The sequence below is a fragment of the Lissotriton vulgaris genome, chromosome 2_1, assembly GCF_964263255.1.
Source record: "Lissotriton vulgaris chromosome 2_1, aLisVul1.2, whole genome shotgun sequence".
NCBI classification, from domain to species: domain Eukaryota; kingdom Metazoa; phylum Chordata; class Amphibia; order Caudata; family Salamandridae; genus Lissotriton; species Lissotriton vulgaris.
In genome coordinates this window covers 143,462,031-143,484,218 of record NC_141687.1, presented here as the reverse complement: position 1 = coordinate 143,484,218, position 22,188 = coordinate 143,462,031, and the positions used below count along the sequence as shown (strand labels likewise).

General features: G+C 47.8%; 1 protein-coding gene across 1 annotated transcript in view; it reads left to right on the top strand.

The window, feature by feature from the left end:
• The window catches only part of LOC147729701 (dynein axonemal heavy chain 17-like), a 1,258,223-nt gene that overhangs the window by 942,997 nt on the left and 293,038 nt on the right, over nucleotides 1-22,188 (top strand). Inside the window, exon 40 of the mRNA XM_086954021.1 lies at nucleotides 14,841-15,021. Coding sequence (XP_086810147.1) covers nucleotides 14,841-15,021 — 181 coding nt within the window. The remainder of the gene's footprint in view (nucleotides 1-14,840; nucleotides 15,022-22,188) is intronic.

Here is a 22,188-nt window from a genome sequence, read left to right as displayed (position 1 = left end):
TCTGAGACATACTTACAGGGCTACTCATGTGGGTGGCACAACCAGTGCTGCAAGCCTCCTAGTAGCATTTAATTTACAGGCCCTGGCACACATAATGCACTTTACTAGGAACTTACCAGTAAATCAATCATGCCAATCATGGATAACCAAGTATCATCATGAATTACACAGAGAGCATATGCACTTTAGCATTGATCAGCAGTGGTAAAGTGCTCAGAGTCCTATAGCCAACAAAAACAGGTCTGGAAGAACAGTAAGAAGAAGCAAAAAGTTTGGGGATAACCCTGCAAAAAGGGCCATTTCCAACAACTACTAACCTCTATTCTCACTGAGCGAATACACCTGGGGAGAGGTGTGGCACCACAGCCAGGGCGACTGACGCAGGACGCTGGGGATCACGGTTCGATCCCAGGCTCCGACGGCAGGGGTCTGCCCAGCACCATGCGACTCTGGGCAACAGCTCGCTTAATCTTCTCAACAGCCCCCAGCGCCTTGAGACCCCTTCGGGCTGATTTGTGCGCTATACAACTACTGGATTTACATTTTTTTTACAATCTGAGGCCTTAGGTGACAATATCTCACCTTCCTTTTCCTTTCCCTGTGGAGTCCCCCAGGGATCATCACTGAGCCCCACTCTGCTTAACCTGTACGTCACCCCCACTGGCTTAACTTATTAAATCACACAGATGTGCCCTGGTGTCATATGCTGATGACATGCAAATATTTATTTCATTGGCCAGCTCACCAAATTCAACAGCTGTTAGGTTCCGTGACTGCATGACTCACATCGGTAAATGGATGTTGGACAGCTGCTTAAAACTTAACTCTTCAAAAACAGAAGTGTCATTATTCTGCAACAATCCCTACTTCTGGGCGGCCAACTGGTGGCCCTCCCAACTCGACACCCTATATAACCCAACTGAAAAAGCAAATAATCTAGGAGTGATATTTGATACCAAGCTCTCATTTGAAAAACAGATCAGTCATGCCACTAACTCCTGCTTTTTCATCCTTCAAATTTTAAGGAAGGTACTCCCCTTCATTCCCCCTGACCTTTAAAAAACGGTAGTCACTGCACTACTGTCACCAAGACTTGACTACTGCAACGCTGTTTTTACCAACACACAAAACGTTTCCTTAAGAAGCTACAGATATCACAAAATTCTGCAGCCCGACTACTCCTGGGCATCTCGAGATACAAGTCGGCATCACAAGCTCTGGTGCAATTACATTGGCTGCCAATAACAAAATGTATGCATTTTGAGGCCCTATGTATAGCCTTCATGTACCTGCATGGCCAGGGCCCCGATCAGTAATCTCAATACCTCAACCCCTATATTCCTCCAAGATCCCTCAGATCAGCGGCCAGTGGAAACATATTTGTTCCAAGATTTAAAAAAATTGAGATGGGTTGGTAGGAGTGTCCTCACCACAACAGTCAAGCTATGGAACTCCTTTCCTTCAACCCTCAAGAAAGAATCCACTTTGTTAAGATTCAGAAAGGGCCGGAAAACCTGGCTATTCAGACAGTAGCCCTCATCCTTCTCCCACCATTCTGTCCCATGCTGTTTATCAGAAGGTAGCGCCTAGACACCTCAGGATATTGGTTATGCTCTACAAATTCTTATACCATTCCATCACCGATACCCGGCTCAGACCATCCCCAACCCCCAGCATCACGACTGCAACACCCTATGGCTTCAAGATGATACACAGAGACCACACCAACAAACACAGAGGAGGCATTGCCATCAACCACAAAGAGACCCTCCAATGCACCACCACCCAAGATGACATCTCATCAGTCATGTGACACTTCAACTTCCAAATCCGAATCAACGTAAACACATCCGTCAGAGGGACCATTGCCTTCAAACCCCCAGGCCCCACCACGGCTTCTGCGATGCCATCTCTGAAATCATGGCCCCCCCAGAAATCAACTCCAAGCACTAAATCTTCCTCAGCGACCTCTGCTTCTTTCTTGATAAACTCAGTGACACAGACTCCGCCAACCTCCTGGAAAGAACGAGCAAGATTGGACTCACGTAACTGGTCACCACGCCCACACACTGCGCTGGACACACCCTGGAATCTTTACAGCCAGCGATAGAAGCAAATTCAGCCACACTGCCAAACTCAACTGAACAGACCACAGAATCATCCACTTCATCATTGCAGGCTCAGCATGACCCACCGCCACCCCAGCTCACTGCAGATGGAACAAAATCACTGACACCTGATGGACTGCCGTCCTCAACACCACCAGATCCTACACCTCCAACAACCTTGACCTAACCGTCCTGTCATGTCTTTTAGGATAGTCCTGTCATGTATGCTCCCTTTTACATACATTGTCCCATCCACACAACAATAACAGTTCTGAACAGGTGACCTTTTAACTAGTAGCTTGCTTCTTTCTCTTCAACACCAGGCTCTTAGTATTCTATCATAATCCCTGTACCTGACGTACATAAACATTTCCTCTGGCACAGCATCATTATTCTGTATAAGGGTCACCACTTTTTTTTATCCTTGGCCAACAACCCGCTGTGTATGATCGCATTGTTTGGAAAAGCATTCATGATTGTTTTTAAAACATATCGATTCTAGAAGAATCCCCGGAGTGACCACTCTAGCATATAAGACCCTTATTTCCCTCTGCAAATCAGAGGAGAATTCCTTCCAAGCTGACACAGGGTCCTTCATGCTGAATATTCGACACACAGCGGTCTGACATCCCTTGAGGCGTATCATCCTTGAAGCAGAGATGGGCTCTTTCGTTCTGTACCATCAGGTCAGGGGGATAGTTCTTCCCTAGGTGATTCTTGGCTACATAGATGCATACACATGCTACAGATCTAGGCTAGGTACATTCAGGCAAATTACTTAGGATGCACATTTTAGGAATATGCAAGTACTACTCTTTTTACCTGAACTGCTTATGTTCATCATATTAGCACAATGGAAGAAATGTATCTACTATTTACTTGTTAAAGAATTAGCCTGCCCACCAGGACCACAATCCGCCCTTCCCAAGCCCTCTGCATCTCCCAGGCAGACTTCTTCCACAAGATAGCAGACATCTACAGCAAGTTCGACTTACAGCCAACCAACCTCGGCCACCTCCTGAGACTCACCAATAACTCCCACAGTCACCTCTCTGATTGGACACCGCTCACTACGCCAGTTACCACAGCGATCATTACCTCCATTCACTATGGAGCACTGTCAGACCACTGTCCCACCTCACTTTCAATCTGGAACAGCAGGAAATCATAAGCGCACTCAACATCCTCAATTCATCCATCACCATTGCCACCTTCCCGATACTTTGAAACATGCACAGGTCAAACCCCTCCTGGACTAACCCTCCACTGACCCCAGTTAGTTCAAGAACTACTGCCCCATCTTGCTGCTCCTCTTCCTTGCCAAGGTTCTGGAGAAAGCCGTCAATCGCCAGCTCACAGATCACCTGGAAGGAGACAACCTACTTGACGCCTCCCAGTCTGACTTCCACTCCAACCACAGCACCGAGACGGCCTTTATATCTGCAACAGATGACATCAGATCCATCCTCGACATCAGATCCTCCTCGACTTCTCAGCTGCCTTTGACACCATATCCTACAACAACCTCATCATCTCCACAACAATGGCATCAGAGTGAAAACCCTCAAGTGGATCACAGGCCATACACAGAAAATCCGCCCTTCACCTTCAAACCAAAGAGCGTCTTCCAAGAATTCTCCTTCATCCCCGCCCTCTTCAACGCCTACATGACTCCTTTGGCCGACATCATCCATGCCCACAGACTCAATATCATCTCATATATTGACGACACCAAACTCATTCTCTCTCTCACAGAAGACACCACCCCCAGACTCAACTTCCAGAACACTATGATCAAAGTCACCAACTGGATGAGATCCAACTGCCTGAAGCTGAATACGGACAAGATGGAGGAGCTCATCTTCAGAAGGAGAACACATCCCCATGGGATGACACAAGGTGGCCCACTGCACGTGGACACTCACCTACCCCCACCAATCATGCCCGCAACCACAGCATCATCCTGGACAGCAATCTCTCCATGAAGAACCAGGTCAACGCAGTAGCCTGCCCCTGCTTCCACACTCTCTGCGTGCTTCGTAAGATTTTCAGGTGGATCTCCATCAACACCAGGAAAACAGTGACTCAAGCCGACTGGACTATGGAAATGCAATCTATGCCGGAACCACTACCCATCTCCTCAGACGATACAGAACGCTGCAGCTAGACTCATCATCGACCTCCCCGAATGGACCTGTGTCACTCCCCACCACACAAACCTCTACTGGCTCCCCGTACAGAAAGATATGCCATTTCAAGCTGCTAACTCACACCTACAAGGCCCTCAACAACATTGGACCCTCCTACATCAACCACCGCCTGACCATCCACCAGTTAACCTGACAAATCCGATCCGCCTTTCTCACACACACACACACACACACACACACATCCCCCACATCTGGAGGAGCCACAGTGGAGGTCGTTCTTTCCAGTACCTCGCCACCAAGTCCTGGAACGACCTCCTACTCCACTTATGAACCCCCCTTCACTCGCTGACTTCAGGAAGGGACTTAATACCTATCTCTTTGACTAAGGCTCTCTTTACTTCTTCACCTGGATACCCCCATGGGGAGATAAGCTCCACTATAACATATTGATTGATGCTGACACAGGTGGGAGCACACGGAGGTATGTGCAGGATGAGTGCAGGCTGACAGAGATGCGAGCAGTGGAGCTATGCAGACCTTGATATGTGCATGCTGATCGAGAGGTGCGATTAGGTGAGATGTGCAGACAGAGAATGGTGTACAATGGGTGTGGGCTGATAGGAGCGAGCAGGGAGATATGCAGACAGAGATTTGTGTAGGATAACAGAGGAGAGAGCAGGGAGTTAGACAGACAGAAATTGTTGTAGAATGGACACAGGCTGACAGAGGAGCAGGCTGAGAGAAGTGCAAAAACAGATAGGTGCGGTGTGGTTGCAGGGACAGGGAGAGGTGCACGAGGAATTAGATTCAGGATGAGTGCAGCCTGATGGATATCCGGGCAGAGAAAGGAAGGAAAGGGAAGATTAGGCAGCTGTGGTGACAGAGAAAACTGCGAGCTGCGAGAGGCACACTCAGAAAAAGACCTGAAGTGAAATGAAGAGCGTCTGTATTGTTCAAATAAATAAATGTCATTATTCATAATGACTTTACTGTGGCATAAATGTCGAACGAAACGCCAGTTTTTGGCCTTTGTGTTTTTTAGAGAATCTATGTGCACACTGCTTCTTATAAAAGCCCTCTGGATATCTGGACTTAGTTTAGTTTATTAACTGTGGTACTGGAGTGGACAAGTAACTCGTCCTGGTTGTTATGATCAAATTCGGAGCTCTACCTATGAGAAGCACAATATTAAGTTAGAAAAACTAAACAATATGCTTTGAAATACTTCATCCTGAGCGATACATTTCACTGCAACGATGCTGGTTTCAAGTATGAAATGTCCAGTAACACAATACATTAATGCACCATTCCAGTCAGATGTAATATCTTTTTCTCCCCCAGAGAAGCAATTACTTGAGGCCTCGACATAATGTGCTTTTTTAAATCACCTTAGCAGAGTAAAAGTGTGCAGCCCAGTTGTTAAATGCACGCATTTGGAGCAGGGGAGTCAGCTGTTGGTTGCTATTATGCCCGCATTTGTCAGTCCGGTGTGTATTAGTTTGACATTTGCAATCTCACCGAGTCTGGCAGGAATGCAGTATTTATGCAGTGCTCTAGCCTTGCAAGAGTGCACTTTGTGCTAGCGGACATCAGGAAGGTCCCCTTAACCAAATAATGATTTCCATTTATAATACATTACGTGCCTCGGGTTTCTTAACATCCATATTTATTTATCATTTTCAGATTTCATTGCACACGTATATTTTTTTATGGAAATGCATTTAAAACTTCCATACATGTGGATTTTTAATATTAGATACGCTCCATTACACTGTTTAAGAGTGCATAGTAAATCTTAACACCCCGCTCTTTGATTATGCAAAAAGCAATATTAGCTCATACACACAATGATGCATTCCTCCAAAACAATCCACTCCCTCCCAATATGTTGCCGTGTGAGCTAAGTTCAGATACAAAGCCTGATACCAAGCTGCAAAGGGCTTCAGTGAGCCACTTGGACCATCCCACAGCGATTCACTGCCCCAGGTGGTGCACCTTTGTGCATCCTCTGGCCAGGCGTGGCCAGAGGCTATATAGTAAAGGTTTGAACAAGTAAAGGTTTGCCTACAAGGGATTTTGTTTGTCTATAGTTTTTAGAGATAGTATCTCAAGTGCAGTTGTCAAGTTTCAACTCTGATTAGTGGTGAACAGTTGAATAATCCAGCAGTGAATGAATAATTCTATTTCGCAGACTACTCTCTTAAAAACACAGGATGTAGTACACGGGGCAAAATCTACTTCAACACAAACATATATTTAATATATGGTCAATTTACAAATCAGGGAAAACAAAATAATCAGGATCAACCAAAGATAGTTCATGAGGTAACATAAATCAACCTACAAACAAACTATGTAAACATCTTTTCTGTGAATTAATAGAAGGAAATAATCAGGTACATCAATGAAAAAATTCCTTCAACACAACGAATGTACATAGAAAAAGATGTCGCAGTCGACGTTTCGGTCTGTGATGGCAATGAGACCATCAGACCATCTTCAGGACAAAAGGTTGATGGATATCCTTCAAAGAAAAAATCCTCATTGCAAGTTGCTTCTGCTGAATTAGGGAAACAACGTTGGGTTCCTTCAAGGTCAGGAAACAATCCCACAGTTGGTGGAAGCACGGCTTGAGAGGGCACAATTTGATTGGCTCCCTGGCACATTTGATATTTTATTTAAAAGGCTTGCGAGCGATCTGGTGGGAAAACGATGGTGAAGAGACTGTAGTTCGCTTAAACACGTAGCTAAATGTCAGCCTTCAATGGTGCCATGGTGAAACTCTCCGTACGATTTAGAATGCACGTCTGCACGCTCCGGTTCTCGTCAATCTGGAACTGAAGATGACTGGAGTGGACAACTAACTAGTCCTGGTTTTTATTATCAAATTCGGAGCTATACCTATTAGAAGCACAATATTAAGTTAGAAAAACTAAACAATATCCTTTGAAATACTTCATCCTGAGCGATACATTTCACTGCAATGATGCTGGTTTCAAGTATGAAATGTCCAGTAACACAATACATTAATGCACTATTCCAGCCAGATGTAATATCTTTTTCTCCCCCAGAGAAGCAATTACTTGAGGCCTTGACATAATATGCTTTTTTAAATCACCTTAGCAGAGTAAAAGTGTGCAGCCCAGTTGTTAAATGCACGCATCTGGAGCAGGGGAGTCAGCTGTTGGTTGCTATTATGCTCGCATTTGTCAGTCCGGTGTGTATTAGTTTGACATTTGCAATCTCACAGAGTCTGGCAGGAATGCAGTATTTATGCAGTGCTCTAGCCTTGCAAGAGTGCACTTTGTGCTAGCGGACATCAGGCAGGTCCCCTTAACCAAATAATGATTTCCATTTATAATACATTACGTGTCTCGGGTTTCTTAACATCCATATTTATTTATCATTTTCAGATTTCATTACACACGTATATTTTTTTATGGAAATGCATTTAAAACTTCCATACATGTGGATTTTTAATATTAGATACGCTCCATTACACTGTTTAAGAGTGCATAGTAAATCTTAACACCCCGCTCTTTGATTATTCAAAAAGCAATATTAGCTCATACACACAATGATGCATTCCTCCAAAACAATCCACTCCCTCCCAATATGTTGCTGTGTGAGCTAAGTTTAGTTACAAAGCCTGATACCAAGTTGCAACGGGCTTCAGTGAGCCACTTGGACCATCCCATGGCAACTCACCGCCCCGGATGTGCAACGTTGTGCATCCTCTGGCCAGGCGTGGCCAGAGGCTATACAGTAAAGGTTTGAACAAGTAAAGGTTTGCCTACAAGGGATTTTGTTCGTCTATAGTTTTTAGAGATAGTATCTCAAGTGCAATTGTCAAGTTTCAACTCTGATTAGTGGTGAACAGTTGAATAATCCAGCAGTGAATGAATAATTCTATTTCTCCCCCAGAGAAGCAATTACTCGAGGCCTCGACATAATGTGCTTTTTTAATTCACCTTAGCAGTGTAAAAGTGTGCAGCCCAGTTGTTAAATGCACGTATTTGGAGCAGGGGATTCAGCTGTTGGTTGCTACTATGCCCACATTTGTCAGTCCGGTGTGTATTAGTTTGACATTTGTAATCTCACCGAGTCTGGCAGGAATGCAGTATATATGCAGTGCTCTAGCCTTGCAAGAGTGCACTTTGGGCTAGCGGACATCAGGAAGGCCCCCTTAAGATGATCTTCAATTCCAGATTGACGGGAACCGGAGCGTGCAGATGTGCATTCTAAATCGTACGGAGAGTTTCACCATTGCACCATTGAAGGCTGACATTTAGCTACGTGTTTAAGAGAACTACATTCTCTTCACCATCGTTTTTCCACAAGATCCCTCGCAAACCTTTTAAATAAAATATTGAATGTGCCAGGGAGCTGATCAAATTGTGCCCTCTCAAGCCGTGCTTCCACCAACTGTGGGATTATTTCCTGACCTTGAAGGAACCCAATGTTGTTTCCCTGAGTCAGCAGAAGCATCTTGCAATTAGGATTTTTTCAATGAAGGATATCCATGAACCTTTTGTCCTGAAGATGGTCTGACGGTCTCATCGCCATCACAGACCGAAATGTCGACTGCAACATCTTTTTCTATGTACATTCGTTGTGTTGAAGGAATTTTTTCATTGATGTAACTCATTATTTCCTTCTATTAATTCACAGAAAAGATGTTTACATAGTTTGTTTGTAGGTTGATTTATGTTACCTCATGAACTATGTTTGGTTGATCCTGATCATTTTCTTTTCCCTAATTTGTAAATTGATCAAAAATTAAATATATGTTTGTGTTGAAGTAGATTTTGCCCTGTGTACTACATCCTGTATTTTTAAGACAGTAATCTGTGAAATAGAATTATTCATTAACTGCTGGATTATTCAACTGTTCACCACTAATCAGGGTTGAACCTTAACAGTTGCACATGAGATACTATCTCTAAAAACTGTAGACGAATAAAATCCCTTGTAGGCAAACCTTTACTTGTTCAAAGCTTTATCGCCCAAGCCTCCAAGGGTATATTGGGTTTCCCACCTCTTTTAAAACTATATAGTAAAGGGGCATCAACTGCATGGGGTCTTTTGCCCGCACCGATACCATGTGTAAGTGTCCCTCTTTGTCGAACTGGTGGAATGTTGTCAGGATTTCCTGGTCATCTGATCACACACTTACTGTCATGTATCCTTTGAGAGCCAGTGGGGACTAACTCCTGTATTTGAAGATCTTGGAGCGTGACAGGGACAAGGTGGGTTTGCTGCCAAAGGCACTGGCATTGCTGTATGCTCATTATATTACTTGATGCCCTTGTGTTGATGAGAGCTTTAAATTTCGATCAGGCGCTCTCTACAACGCATGTGTGTTGCAGCCTTCTGTTTCTTTTCAGATAGTTTGTGAACAAAATGAAGAATGCTTCCTCTTCCGATCAAGAGTCTTCGAACCACTGTCTACGTTGTTGCAGATACTTGGCAGCTTGCAGGCGTTCAGGTTCATTCAGGGACAGCTGTCTCACCACCTTGATTGGGATTCTCCTCCCTCTGACGCCTCTTCCTCTCTGCCTGCCTTGACATACCGTTGCAAAATGATTGATCTTATCACAGTTTGAGCCGGTGCGTCTTTGAGCTGGGCAGTCACCTAGGGGATGTTCATCGCGACCACAGACCACAGGTCCGACAGAGTAAGGACCTCCTTGCCTTCAGAAAGGCCTTTAAGACCCACCTCTTCACACAGGCTTACTTGAAATAAAAATTTCTGCATACTCCCCCCTTGTTATGTTTTTTATCTTCTTTCAGCGCCAAGAAGCCTCCGGGCGTATGCGCGCTTTACACATTTTTAATAACATAACATAACATAACACAGTAGCTGACCCTGGACCCTGGGGGGAGGGGGCACAGGTTCGGGCAGACACTCTGGGTTTGTTTGTCTTCCCACTTGCGTACACCACGTCGGCCCATTCTTCTTTCATTTTGGGGGCCATTTCTGGTGTCTTGGTTATGGCAATGTCCATCTTGGTGGCTCTGGGAGCAGACAGATCGTGGGACCTAACCATGATTAGGATGGACTGGTCATCTGCTGTGCATGTACTGGCTACTTTGCACGGGCATGCATAAAAAGTATTGATAGACTCCCCTTCTCTTTGGCAGGCCTGGCGGAGTTTTAAACGCTTCAAGTCCGGGTTTAATTGTGGATCAAAGTGCGCAATTAGGGCTCTCAGAGCTGCATCATAGACATTTGCAGTGCCTGTGTTGGAGGGGTGCTCGAATAACTTGTAGATCTCTTCTCCTGCTTAGTGGAGCAATGATGAGAGCTTCACAGTTTCATTGTTCTCTTGGGTGGCAACAAAGTCATTTTGTAGCTTTCCTAACCATGCCTTCCACCAGGGTGAGGCTGTAGCAAGGTTGATTAGCTCACTGGCTACAGTAAGCTCATTAGCACTTGTTGGGCCTCCTCTGTTGTTGACCCTGTGGTGGGGCTGCATTTGGTCTCACCAGCCATGGTCGGATGTTGCACTTCGTTCCCTCTTATTCATGCAGCCCCCTGGTATTGTGGGGGGCTCTCTGTGTGGGTATTGGGGCTAGGTGTGCTTCCCTCCTCTAAGCTTGATTGTGTCATTGTAGTTTTCTTCTGTGTATCTAATTACCAATTGTCTTTCATAGTCTTTTTGTATACTTTTCAGGGTTTTTTTCCTTCCCCCCCCACACTGTGCTGTGCCTTTAAACAGTACCTGTCAGCCTTTGACACAGTCAGGACAAGTGGTGTGCACTCCTCAGGCAACTCTGAGTGCTCATCTCCTTGGGGTCGAATATCTGTGGCAGTGAGTTACTGCGGGATGGTCTGAATGGCTCACTACATCACCCAAAGACAGAGCTGTACTGGGAACCAAAAGCAGCTCTGGAAAAAACCACTGTGCTCCCTTCCTGTCTCTTTCTTACCTGTCTACGCTTTTCATTTTCTCTCTCTCTCTCTCAATCTTTCTCTCTCTCTGTTTCTGTTTCTCTCTTTCTCTCTCTCTCTCTCTCTCTCTCTCCCTCTCTCTCTCTCTCTCTCTCTCTCTCTCTCTGTGTTTCTCTCTCTCTCTCTCTTGCTCCCTCTCCCTACCTCCCTCCCTTCTTCCTTCCCTGTCCCTCTCTCTGTCTCTTCCTCTCTCCCTTCTTCCCTCCCCCTGCTGGCCATAAACACCAGGGAGCTGGAGATAGAGGGAGCAGCCCATGACCTTTAATACCCAGGGGAAATGTCTGGTGGAATAAATGGTCAATCCATCCCTGGCTTTGGACAGTGTTTCACCTACATGCCACTCAGATCATCATTACATTTATGAGTCAGATTCACACTAGGTCCGTAACTTACCCACTATACATTTTAAAGAAGCAATGTTATGTTATTTGGTTCTTTGTATGGCGCACAACTCCGCCTTCGAAGAACATATTAGCGCTGTGGAAGGCAGGTAGATGAAACAAATAGTAGCAATATGATAGCACCCAGGTTTTGAGGTGTTTCTTGAAACTGGTCAGACTGGTACATGCACAAATGAACAGGGTGAGTCTGTTACAGTAGTACGGGCTGAGGTAATGAAGGCTCGGCCACCATGTTTAGCAGTGCGGATGCAGTGTGAACGAAGAAGAATTTGATTCGTAGATCTTAGATTCCTGTTCAGGATGTACATAGTGAGTCTATCTTGTAAATATTTTGGACCTGAGCCAGACAGAGATATTTAGGTCAGTCAGATCAGTTTGAGCAGAGCTCTCTTTCGCATAGGCAGCCAATGTCGGGCTCTAAGTGCAGGGGCTGATGGTGTCCGCGTTTGCAGGTTGTTGATCATGTGAGCCGCTGTGTCAACCTGCATTTTGGATTGAAGGATTTCATTTGAGGCAGTCTTTCGAGGTAAGTCAGAGGTGCTGGGGTGAATTATCACATTCGCTGCAGGTCCAAAACTACAGTAGATGTTCTCTAATTTAGTTTGGAAGTGGCTAGCTATGGAATCGCAAAGAGTCTGAGAGGTGGAAATAACTGACAAACTCGCCCAGGGTTTGGCAAAGTTATTCAAGAATCCAAATAGTACCTCAGAGGAGTTGCTTGCCTGATCAATTTTTTTGACAAAATAGTTGTGGCGTGCTGTCCTTATATTGCTGTGATATGTGCGTAGTACAGATTTGAATGTTTGTTTACAATTGCTAGTTTTGGAAGCCCTCCAATTGTGCTCAAGTTTTTTACAGCTTGAAGCTTGATTTGTCAATTTTTAATTCAGCAGTATACCAAGGGGCATTGGCTCTGTATTGCTTGGTGTGAAGTGGCATGTTGTAGGGAGCCACTGTAGCAAGTGCCTGAGAGAGGGTGTCATGGAACAAAGCTAAGGCTAAGTTTATGTCGCGAGGATCTTCTAAACTGTGGGGTAAGAAAAGCAGGTTGGAATGACTCCTGAGAAATCAGCCTCCATTGCCTCGACATAGTTTGCTTCTGAGCTATCGGATTTACAGGAATGATTGTGATTGGAGTTTGGAAATTGATCAAAAGTGATCAGTCCAAGTTAAAGGTTGAGGGGTATCAGCCTGCAGGGGTCGAACAAATGAGAAAGTGAGGTGTAGGGTACGGCCTGCAGAGTGTGTGTGGCCGGTCTTGGTTAAATGCAGCTCAAGCATTTCCAGGTTTGACAACAGGAGATAGGTATGTCAGAATCAGAGGCTGTGTCAAGATGATAGTTAAAATCCCCAATCATCAGGAAATTGGATACTACATGAGGTGCTAACTATTCTACTATATTGTCGCTGAAATATGTTTTTTGGCCTGGAGGGCGGTAAACTAACGTTCCTACCAGGTGTTGCTTTCGAGTGCTGGGGAAAGACTGTGATTTGATGGTAGGGTCAATTGCGTTCAGGACAGTTTTTGTATAGACTTTGGACTGGGATTTACTTAGGGGAGGACTCTCCCTAATGTCGGGCCATGTGGAGATTGTAGCAATGGAGCATGATAACACACATGCATACCCGGAGAATGGCCCCTCAAGACAAATTAAGAGGTGGGAGTCACAGAGCAATCAATGCGGTGTAAGTTTTAAGAGATCATTGCTGGCTTAGCGTGTCAGAGGTTGGAACACAGATGCTGAGGGTGGAGATACAGGGTTCCTGGTGGCATTCGGGCACAGACGAGTGTAGTTGGGCTTGCTTTTGGCGCACCTGTCAGTTTATGCAATGCATAGGATGCATATGTCAGTCAAATTTTACCTGTAGGTCAGTTACTCGCTCATTCTCTGCTTCGGCATAAAATGTGTATCAAACCACACTATGACTTTGATACATCTCCTACAAATGACATTTTATGTGCAACTGTTATACTGGGCAAAGGTCACAACAGCTCATTCTCTGATGGCATGAGGCACTCAACTTTATTTATTTAACCATCAAGACAAATTTACTTGCGTTCATGGTTCCTTTACAGCGTTCACCCCTGCTGCCACTATGAAAATCTATGAATACTAGTATTATTCAATGTTTTAGAACAGTACGGGTTGGCATTCTTTTATCTGAAGCATTTAGATTTGGGACCAGGATAAAAAAAAGTTGATCAGATACTGGAACTGCAACTGAGAACTCCAGGGAACACATTGGGGCCTATTTACAAATGTAAATTCACATCTGTAGCTTTACTCATGATAAATCTACTACTACACATAGGTGGATAGCTACACTTTAATATGTAGATTTACATACTGGTGTAGACCTACAAGTCTGCACCCCTTCATACAACCACCTACAACACAATGCATATGTGTAAAGTACCTATTAATTATCTTTCACATGTAGGTCGAGATTTACAACACTATGGCAGAGATATCTATAATCACATTTATGGGGAAAGTTATAACGTATTATTCTTCAAAAAATTAAAAATACAACTAATAAGCTAAAATGTTACAGCAAATTAACTCATTAAATTAAATGTGTATTTAATAATTAAAATGTATATGTTTAGTTTATAAATATTATGTCTTAAAGAATGATTTTTCTTTCATCACTGTTACCTTTTTATTTTTTGATATGTATTACATTTTGTCAAATGTTGAGTAGAACAATTTACAATTATTTTTAACAAACGCTTTAAATATTAATTTAATTTCTCCCACAGTTGCATTTTTATTTTTATTTAATGCCTATGAAAGTGTGCTAAATGTTCATCTTATTTACTGTCTGTATTGAATCTCTTTGGATGCATGTTAGAGTTTAATTGCTCTCTCTTTGCATTTTAATGAAAATGAGATACATTGAGATGTGTGTACACTTACACATACACCTGGCCTGGAACCAGCGTTTGCCTAAAGATTAGAAAAGTTAATTCAGTAACCGTGATGTCACACCTTACTGTTAATAGTGTAACCTCAACTCTATGATTCACTGAAAGATTTGTGTTCTAAGCATTTGTGAAAATGGTTAGAGACGTTAACTGTATTTGTGATAGAAACTCTGAACAATTGAATTCTAAATCCCTGAACAATGAATGAGAACAGGCATCTTGCACGTCTTTTCTATACTGTGTTTCGCTGGTTGTTATCTTGAACTTACAATTCTTTCTTGATATTGCCACCACTAGCACCGAGGGATTCCTGTATCTATGGTGAGCATAAAGAATGGCCATGTATCTGGTATCAAGACATCCTTAGATGATATAATGAATCAAGATGGTTGGCTCATCATTGAAAATCTACAGCTTGCTTCTAAGAAATTCCTTGAAGATCTGCTTCAAAACATGATATACGCCAAGAAGATGAAGGGTAATATTTGTGCTCATTGTGTACGGGAATTTACTTATTTATCTTTAAACAATCAAAACTATTTTTTCTTTAATGTACATAGTGCGCACAGTGCAGGTGAAGCCATGTGCATTCAATAGTTCAATTAGATTTTTTTCGACAGTCCAAAAAACATGACTAAGCACACCTAAAGATGACATCCACCTGAATCTTCAATGAATCTGCCCACGCATAATGAAATATTTTATGTACTGTATTCTCTTTAACCCCTTCCATGCTCATGACGAGCTCAGCTCGTCATGAGGCACAGTGGAGCTGTGCTGATGAGGAGCTGAGCTCGTCATGACACCAGCAAAATGGCAATTTCCAGCACAGGGGAAAAATAACCACAGCAGCGATGTGGTTAATGTGTGCTGCAAGTGATAAGAATAAATACATATCAAATAACCAAAACATAATAGAAATAATAGGTCTGATAGGTAATTGGATTCCAATTTAATTCATAAAGTTGTTAGATGTGAAAAATGCTACTTTATTGCCTTTGAAAATTCCAAAATGTGCACTTAAGTTAAATGACTGATTTCTAAAGATTTTCCAAACTAGACCGTGGCTTAAATATTGTATATTGTGTAGCACCCCACCAGGGGAGACATCCCCTCAGTGCAGAGCTTCTGCTCCAAACTGTAGGTGCAACTGTTGAATTTGTTCTATTCTTCATAAATTATTTTTCATTTTCCAATTGTGGATACATGAACTGTAGTTTTTTAATTCCAAAACCAAGGTATTGTACCATGGGTTGACATATACCAATTTGTCAATCCCAATGCATTTCGGGCACTATGGGCCCTTCACCTTCTGTACAAAATTGTACAATCTGTACAAATGAAGCACGAAACATAGCTGGGTAACCATCACTGGGTTACCAAAAGTACTTGTTAATAGATATCTGAAAGAAACACGTTAGTGTTAGATTCCTTACCTTAGAATATCCCCAGGCGTCAGTCTGGATCCGGAAACTTTTGCGTAGCAGTACCCCTGCGCGTCGGTAGGCGTCGTCTGCAGGCGTCCCCTGCGGCTCCGCGTCCGTCGTCGGCGTCGTGCGCCGTGATGACGTCGCTGGAGTACATAGACGCCGCCTCCGCGCGCTGACGTCAGTTCTTCTTTTTTCCGCGCCAGTGGACGCAGATCTGAAGAGCAGTACTCCGGTCTTTGACCAAGTTTTTCGATTGTCTTTTTTCTCTATTGTGCCTGATAGGATGCCAGGATTTAAGAATTGCGATGGCTGTGAGCGCACGATGTCGGTCACAGACCATCACCGCCTCTGCCTCCGGTGTCTGGGCCCCGACCACGACGTGGACTCCTGCGTCGACTGCCGGGCCCTTACCAACAAGGCTAGACGGGAGCGGTCCCGCAAGCTACTGGAGCTCCGGGTGTCGGCCCCACGTCGGGACCGGGAGCGGTCCCGGTCCGGCCGGAGGTCGAGAGAGCGTTCGAGGGAGCGGTCGCGGAGCCGCGCCGGGCGCTCCGGAAGTCGACGCCACTCGTCATCCTCGTCAGGTAAGAAGCACAAGAAGTCGGGGCGTCGTCATCGTACCCCCGACTCCCCCCGACGCTCGCGCGATGCGGCCGGGGGCTCGGGTGACCCCATCCCCGCGGCTCCGCGAGAGTCGCCGGCGCGGCCTGCCTCATACCCTCCGGTCCCTGGGCATGGTGCGACGCCTGAGGAGATCGAGGCGTTCCTCATGGCCATGAGGGCGCTCGCTTCTCCGACGGGGCCTACGGTGCCTGCGGGCCCAGTGCTACCGTCTGGGGGCCCTGGCGGTTCGGGTGTCCCTGCCTCGGCGCCGTCGGGTGCTCCGGCCCCGGCGCCGCCGACGGCTCCGACCCCGGCGCCGCAGGGGCCTCCGGGATCGGCGCCGGCTGGTCTTCCGGCCTCCCCGGCGCCGTTGCCATCGGGGTTACCCCCGACGCCGCCCCCGCGCGGCGCCGGTTCTCCGCTGCCGGTTCCGGCCGGCGGTGGGGTTCCGACGCCGGCTCCGGGCGGCGCCGTCCCCTTACCTTCTCCGACGCCGGACGCGGCGCCGGACGGGCGTCGATCGACGCCGGTCCCGGCGCCGATGGGGCCCATGATCCCCGAGGAGCCGGTCTTCATCATTGACTCCGAATACGGAGAGGATGAGGAGTACGGTGAAGGTTGGGAGGGGTCCGAGGACCCTCTGGCTCGCGAGTGCCAGTATGACCCGGACTGGACAGGTGACTTGGGGGATGCCAGTGGTTTGGACGACTCCCCTAACCCTGGTTTGATCTCTCCCCCAACCGTGGCATCGGTGGAGGGAGCTGCCTATTCTGTGGTGCTGATGAGGGCTGCCAAGGCCTTAAACCTTGAGCTCCCCGTCGCGGCCGTGAGGCCTAACATCCTCACCGAGGTCTTCAAACCGCAGTCATGCCCATTGGAGCCTCTGCTGCCGTTTAATGAAGCCTTGTCTGACGTTCTGTTGGGCACGTGGTCCAGGCCCGCTTCAGGTGCGCCTGTTGATCGGAACGTGGCCAGGCGCCACCGTCCTTGTCCGGACGACCCCAAGTACCTGTCTACCCACCCCACTCCTGAGAGTCTGGTGATCCAGGCCTCGACCTCCCAGTCCGCATTCCCGTCGGCCCCGCCCGACCGGGAATCCAAGAGGTATGACCAGTTTGGCAAAAAGGTCTTCTCGTCCATTAGTTTGGGCCTGCGGTCTTGCAACACCGCCTGCCTCTTGGGCCGCTACACCCACTCTGTGTGGGATACGGTCGCGGAGCTGCTGCCAGAATGCCCCATGGAGGTGCGGGCAAAGCTCGGTCAGGCTGTGGCTGAGGGCCGAGATGCAGCGAAATATTCAATTCGGTGTGGTCTTGATACGACCGACTCGCTGGGCAGAGCTATGTCTACGACGGTGGCGATTCGTCGTCACGCCTGGCTGAGATCCGCCAATTTTTCGGCTGATGTCCAAAACACCCTGATGGACATGCCGTTTGATGGCTGTCACCTGTTCGGTGACAAAGCGGACCACGCGCTGGAACGCTTCAAGGACTCCAGGGTCACGGCCAAGTCCTTGGGTCTCTCGACCCAGCGTCAGCAACCGGGTTCGTTTCGTCCCTTTCGTGGCCAAGGAAGGGGCGCCCCCACACGTGCTGCCAGCCACGCGCCGCAACAATCCTTCCAACGCGGTGGCGGCCGTGGAAACCGCCGTGGTGGCGGTCGGGGACAACGGCGGGGTCAGACCACACCTTCCCCCGCAGCATCTACCCCAAAATCCTCCTAGTCCGTGCTTTCGGCCCCATGTGACGCCAGTGGGTGGCAGGGTTCGCCATCACCACGCTCACTGGCGCACGATCACTTCGGACAGGTGGGTGCTGCAAATTGTCCGAAGGGGCTACTCCCTCCCCTTCGAGACCTCTCCTCCAGCCATGCCACCGCAGAACCACCGTGTGTCGGGGGACCACTTGACACTTCTGCAGGAGGAAGTTATGGCCCTCTTGGCCAAGGGGGCCATCGAGCGCGTTCCTGGGCCAGAAGTAGGGCGTGGTTGTTATTCCCACTACTTTCTGGTGCCCAAGAAGGACAAGGGGGGCCTACGTCCTATCTTGGATCTAAGGAACGTCAACGGCTTCCTCCGGAAGGAGAAGTTCAAGATGTTGACGTTAGCTCAGGTCTTGGCTGCTCTAGACCCGCAAGACTGGATGGTAGCGTTGGACTTGCAGGACGCCTATTTTCACATCCCCGTCCTGCCGGCCCACCGGCGTTACCTGCGGTTCACGGTAGGCCAGGAGCACTTTCAGTTTATCGTGCTCCCCTTCGGCCTTACCAGCGCCCCACGGGTGTTCACAAAGGTGATGGCGGTGGTCGCAGCCCATCTGCGCAGGTTAGGGGTTTCAGTCTTCCCCTACCTAGACGACTGGTTGTTGAAGGCGGGCTCGCCCCAGACAGTCGTCCACCACCTTCAGATGACGGCAGACCTCTTGCACGACCTGGGGTTCTCCATCAACGTGCCGAAATCACACCTGTGTCCCTCTCAAAAGCTCCTTTTCATCGGAGCGGTTCTGGACTCGGCGCAGTTTCGGGTTTATCCTCCGGAACGGCGGGTTCGGGATATTCAGGCTTTGATTCCCATCTTTCAGCCGCTATCCCGAGTCTCGGTCAGGTTGACGCTGCGGCTGCTGGGACTGATGGCTTCCTGCATCCTTCTGGTGCATCACGCCAGGTGGCGGATGCGGGCTCTGCAGTGGGACCTGAAGTTTCAGTGGGCCCAGCATCAGGGCAACTTGTCCGACCACGTCTTGATCTCGGAGGGCACTGCGAGACAACTGCAGTGGTGGCTTACGGACCGCGATTGGGTCAGGGGCAAGTCCCTCTCCCTTCCCCAACCGGAGCACGTTGTCGTGACGGACGCGTCCCTCCAGGGCTGGGGTGGCCACTTGGGAGAGGCAGAGATCAGAGGCATCTGGTCTCCGGCAGAGTCCCGGCTCCATATCAATCTGTTGGAGCTGCGGGCGATTCGTCTGGCACTGAAGGCATTCCTCCCCTTTGTCAACGGGAGTGTAGTGCAGGTGTTCACCGACAACACCACCGCCATGTGGTACTGCAACAAACAGGGCGGAGTGGGGTCGTGGACCCTTTGCCAGGAGGCTCTGCGCCTCTGGCAATGGCTGGAACGTCAGGGCGTGACTCTGACGGTTCAACACCTGGCAGGTTCTCTGAACGCCAGGGCGGACGAACTCAGCCGTCGGTGCTCGATGGATCACGAATGGCGTCTGAACTCGGACGTGGCGCAAGGCATCTTTCTGCAATGGGGAGAGCCTTGGTTAGATCTATTCGCCACAGAAGAGAACGCGCAATGTCATCAGTTCTGCGCGTTGGAGTTTCCAAGACGGCACTCGCACGGCGACGCCTTTCGGCGCGAGTGGAGTTGCGGTCTGTTATACGCCTTTCCGCCTATACCACTTCTGCCCAGAGTGCTGAAGAAGATCAGGCGCGACCGGGCCCAAGTTATCCTTGTGGCTCCGGACTGGGCTCGAAGGTACTGGTATCCCGAGCTACTCAGCATGTCAGTCGGTCCCCCGATCCGCCTGCCCCTTCAGGAGGACCTTCTGTCGCAGCAGCAGGGGACGGTCCTCCACCCGAACCTGTCCAGTCTCCACCTCCATGCTTGGAGATTGAGCGGCGGCAGTTGAGGCCATTTGACTTGCCTCCTGAAGTCTGTGATGTTATTCTGGCAGCCAGGCGTCCCTCCACTAAGTCGGTATACGCCTGTCGGTGGAACAGATTTGTGGCATGGTGCACAGCAAAGGCTGTGGATCCTCTTTCTGCCCCTCTTTCGGAGGTTCTTCTGTTTCTTCTTTCTCTTGCCCAGCAGGGCTCTGCTCTGGGCACTATCAAGGGCTACCTTTCTGCCCTTTCAGCCTTTTTGAGGCTTCCTGATCAGCCTTCTTTGTTCAAATCCCCGATGGTAACTCGATTCTTGAAAGGCATCACTCACATGTTTCCACCTGTTCCGTTTGTGATGCCTCAGTGGGATTTGAACCTGGTTCTAACTTTCCTGATGTGTGCTCCCTTTGAGCCCCTTCATTCTTGCCCTCTCCGTCTCCTGACTTTAAAGACGGCTTTCCTGGTTGCCATCACCTCTGCCAGGAGGGTGAGTGAGCTCCAGGCTCTTTCTGTCCAACCTCCTTTCCTGTCCATTCATCCTGCCAAGGTGGTTCTGAGGACTAGACCTTCTTTCCTGCCCAAGGTTGTTTCAGCCTTTCACATCGGGCAGTCCATCACCCTCCCTTCCTTCTTCCCGCCTCCGCATCCTTCAAAGGATGAAGAGCGGCTCCATCGTCTGGACCCAAAACGTGCGCTTTCATTTTACATGGATCGCACACGCCAGTTCCGGGTGGATGACCAACTGTTTGTTGGCTACGTGGGTGCGAAGAAGGGACGGGCGGTTTGTAAACGAACCATCTCTCGATGGGTCGTCCTCTGCATCAAAGCGTGCTACTCTTTGGCTCGGAAGGAGCCTCCTGTTGGGCTGAGGGCCCATTCCACTCGGGCCACGGCGGCTACTACTGCCCTGGGCCGGGGAGTCCCCTTGCAGGACATTTGCCAGGCGGCTACGTGGGCCTCGCTGCACACCTTTGCGAGGCACTACTGCCTGGACAGTCAAGTCCGGAGGGATGGCTTCTTTGGCCGTTCTGTCCTCCAGGACTTTTTGGTGTAGTTTTGTATTGGTTCGCAGACCCACCACCGGGGTTGGTATTGCTGGGGTATGTATTCTAAGGTAAGGAATCTAACACTAACGTGTTTCTTTCAGATGAACAAGTTACTTACCTTCGGTAACGATATATCTGTAAGAAACATTAGTTAGTGTTAGATTCCTTACCGAACCCACCCATCCTCCCCGTTCTGCGAACTGATACCTAGGGTTAAGGTCATCCCTTTCAGGGCCCTAGTTTGTACATGGCACCAGTGTTGGTTCTCTCATGGCTCTGCGTCTCCTGGCGCGGAACAGCTGTGTGCAAAGAACTGACGTCAGCGCGCGGAGGCGGCGTCTATGTACTCCAGCGACGTCATCACGGCGCACGACGCCGACGACGGACGCGGAGCCGCAGGGGACGCCTGCAGACGACGCCTACCGACGCGCAGGGGTACTGCTACGCAAAAGTTTCCGGATCCAGACTGACGCCTGGGGATATTCTAAGGTAAGGAATCTAACACTAACTAATGTTTCTTACAGATATATCGTTACCGAAGGTAAGTAACTTGTTCGTTAGGAAGACAGAGTAACGTCCAATGCATACTTGTGCCTCGTGATTTGGTGAGAACACAGGTGTCATGAAAAAAGTTGTGGAAAGCTCTCCCGTTAAAAGCTAAACCAAACAAACCCCCCCGCAAAAAAAGGGTGTAGATAGACTGAGTATCAAGCAGATGCGACAATTTCCATGTTGGTCAGTTACGTAATGTTCCCCCTCGGGGCAACTTGAGCCCAAACTCTTTAAATGTGACGAATATTGAGTATCTGAGGACATGAATGTTAGTGAATATTCATGCTCAAACATGCTGCTCCGTGCAAACGAAACGTTCTGTGTGGTTTATTTTGCTATATGAGTAAATATACGTTAGTACGGGTCTCCTGTGCCTTAATATAGTGCAGGTTTATATAGTAAAGTAAT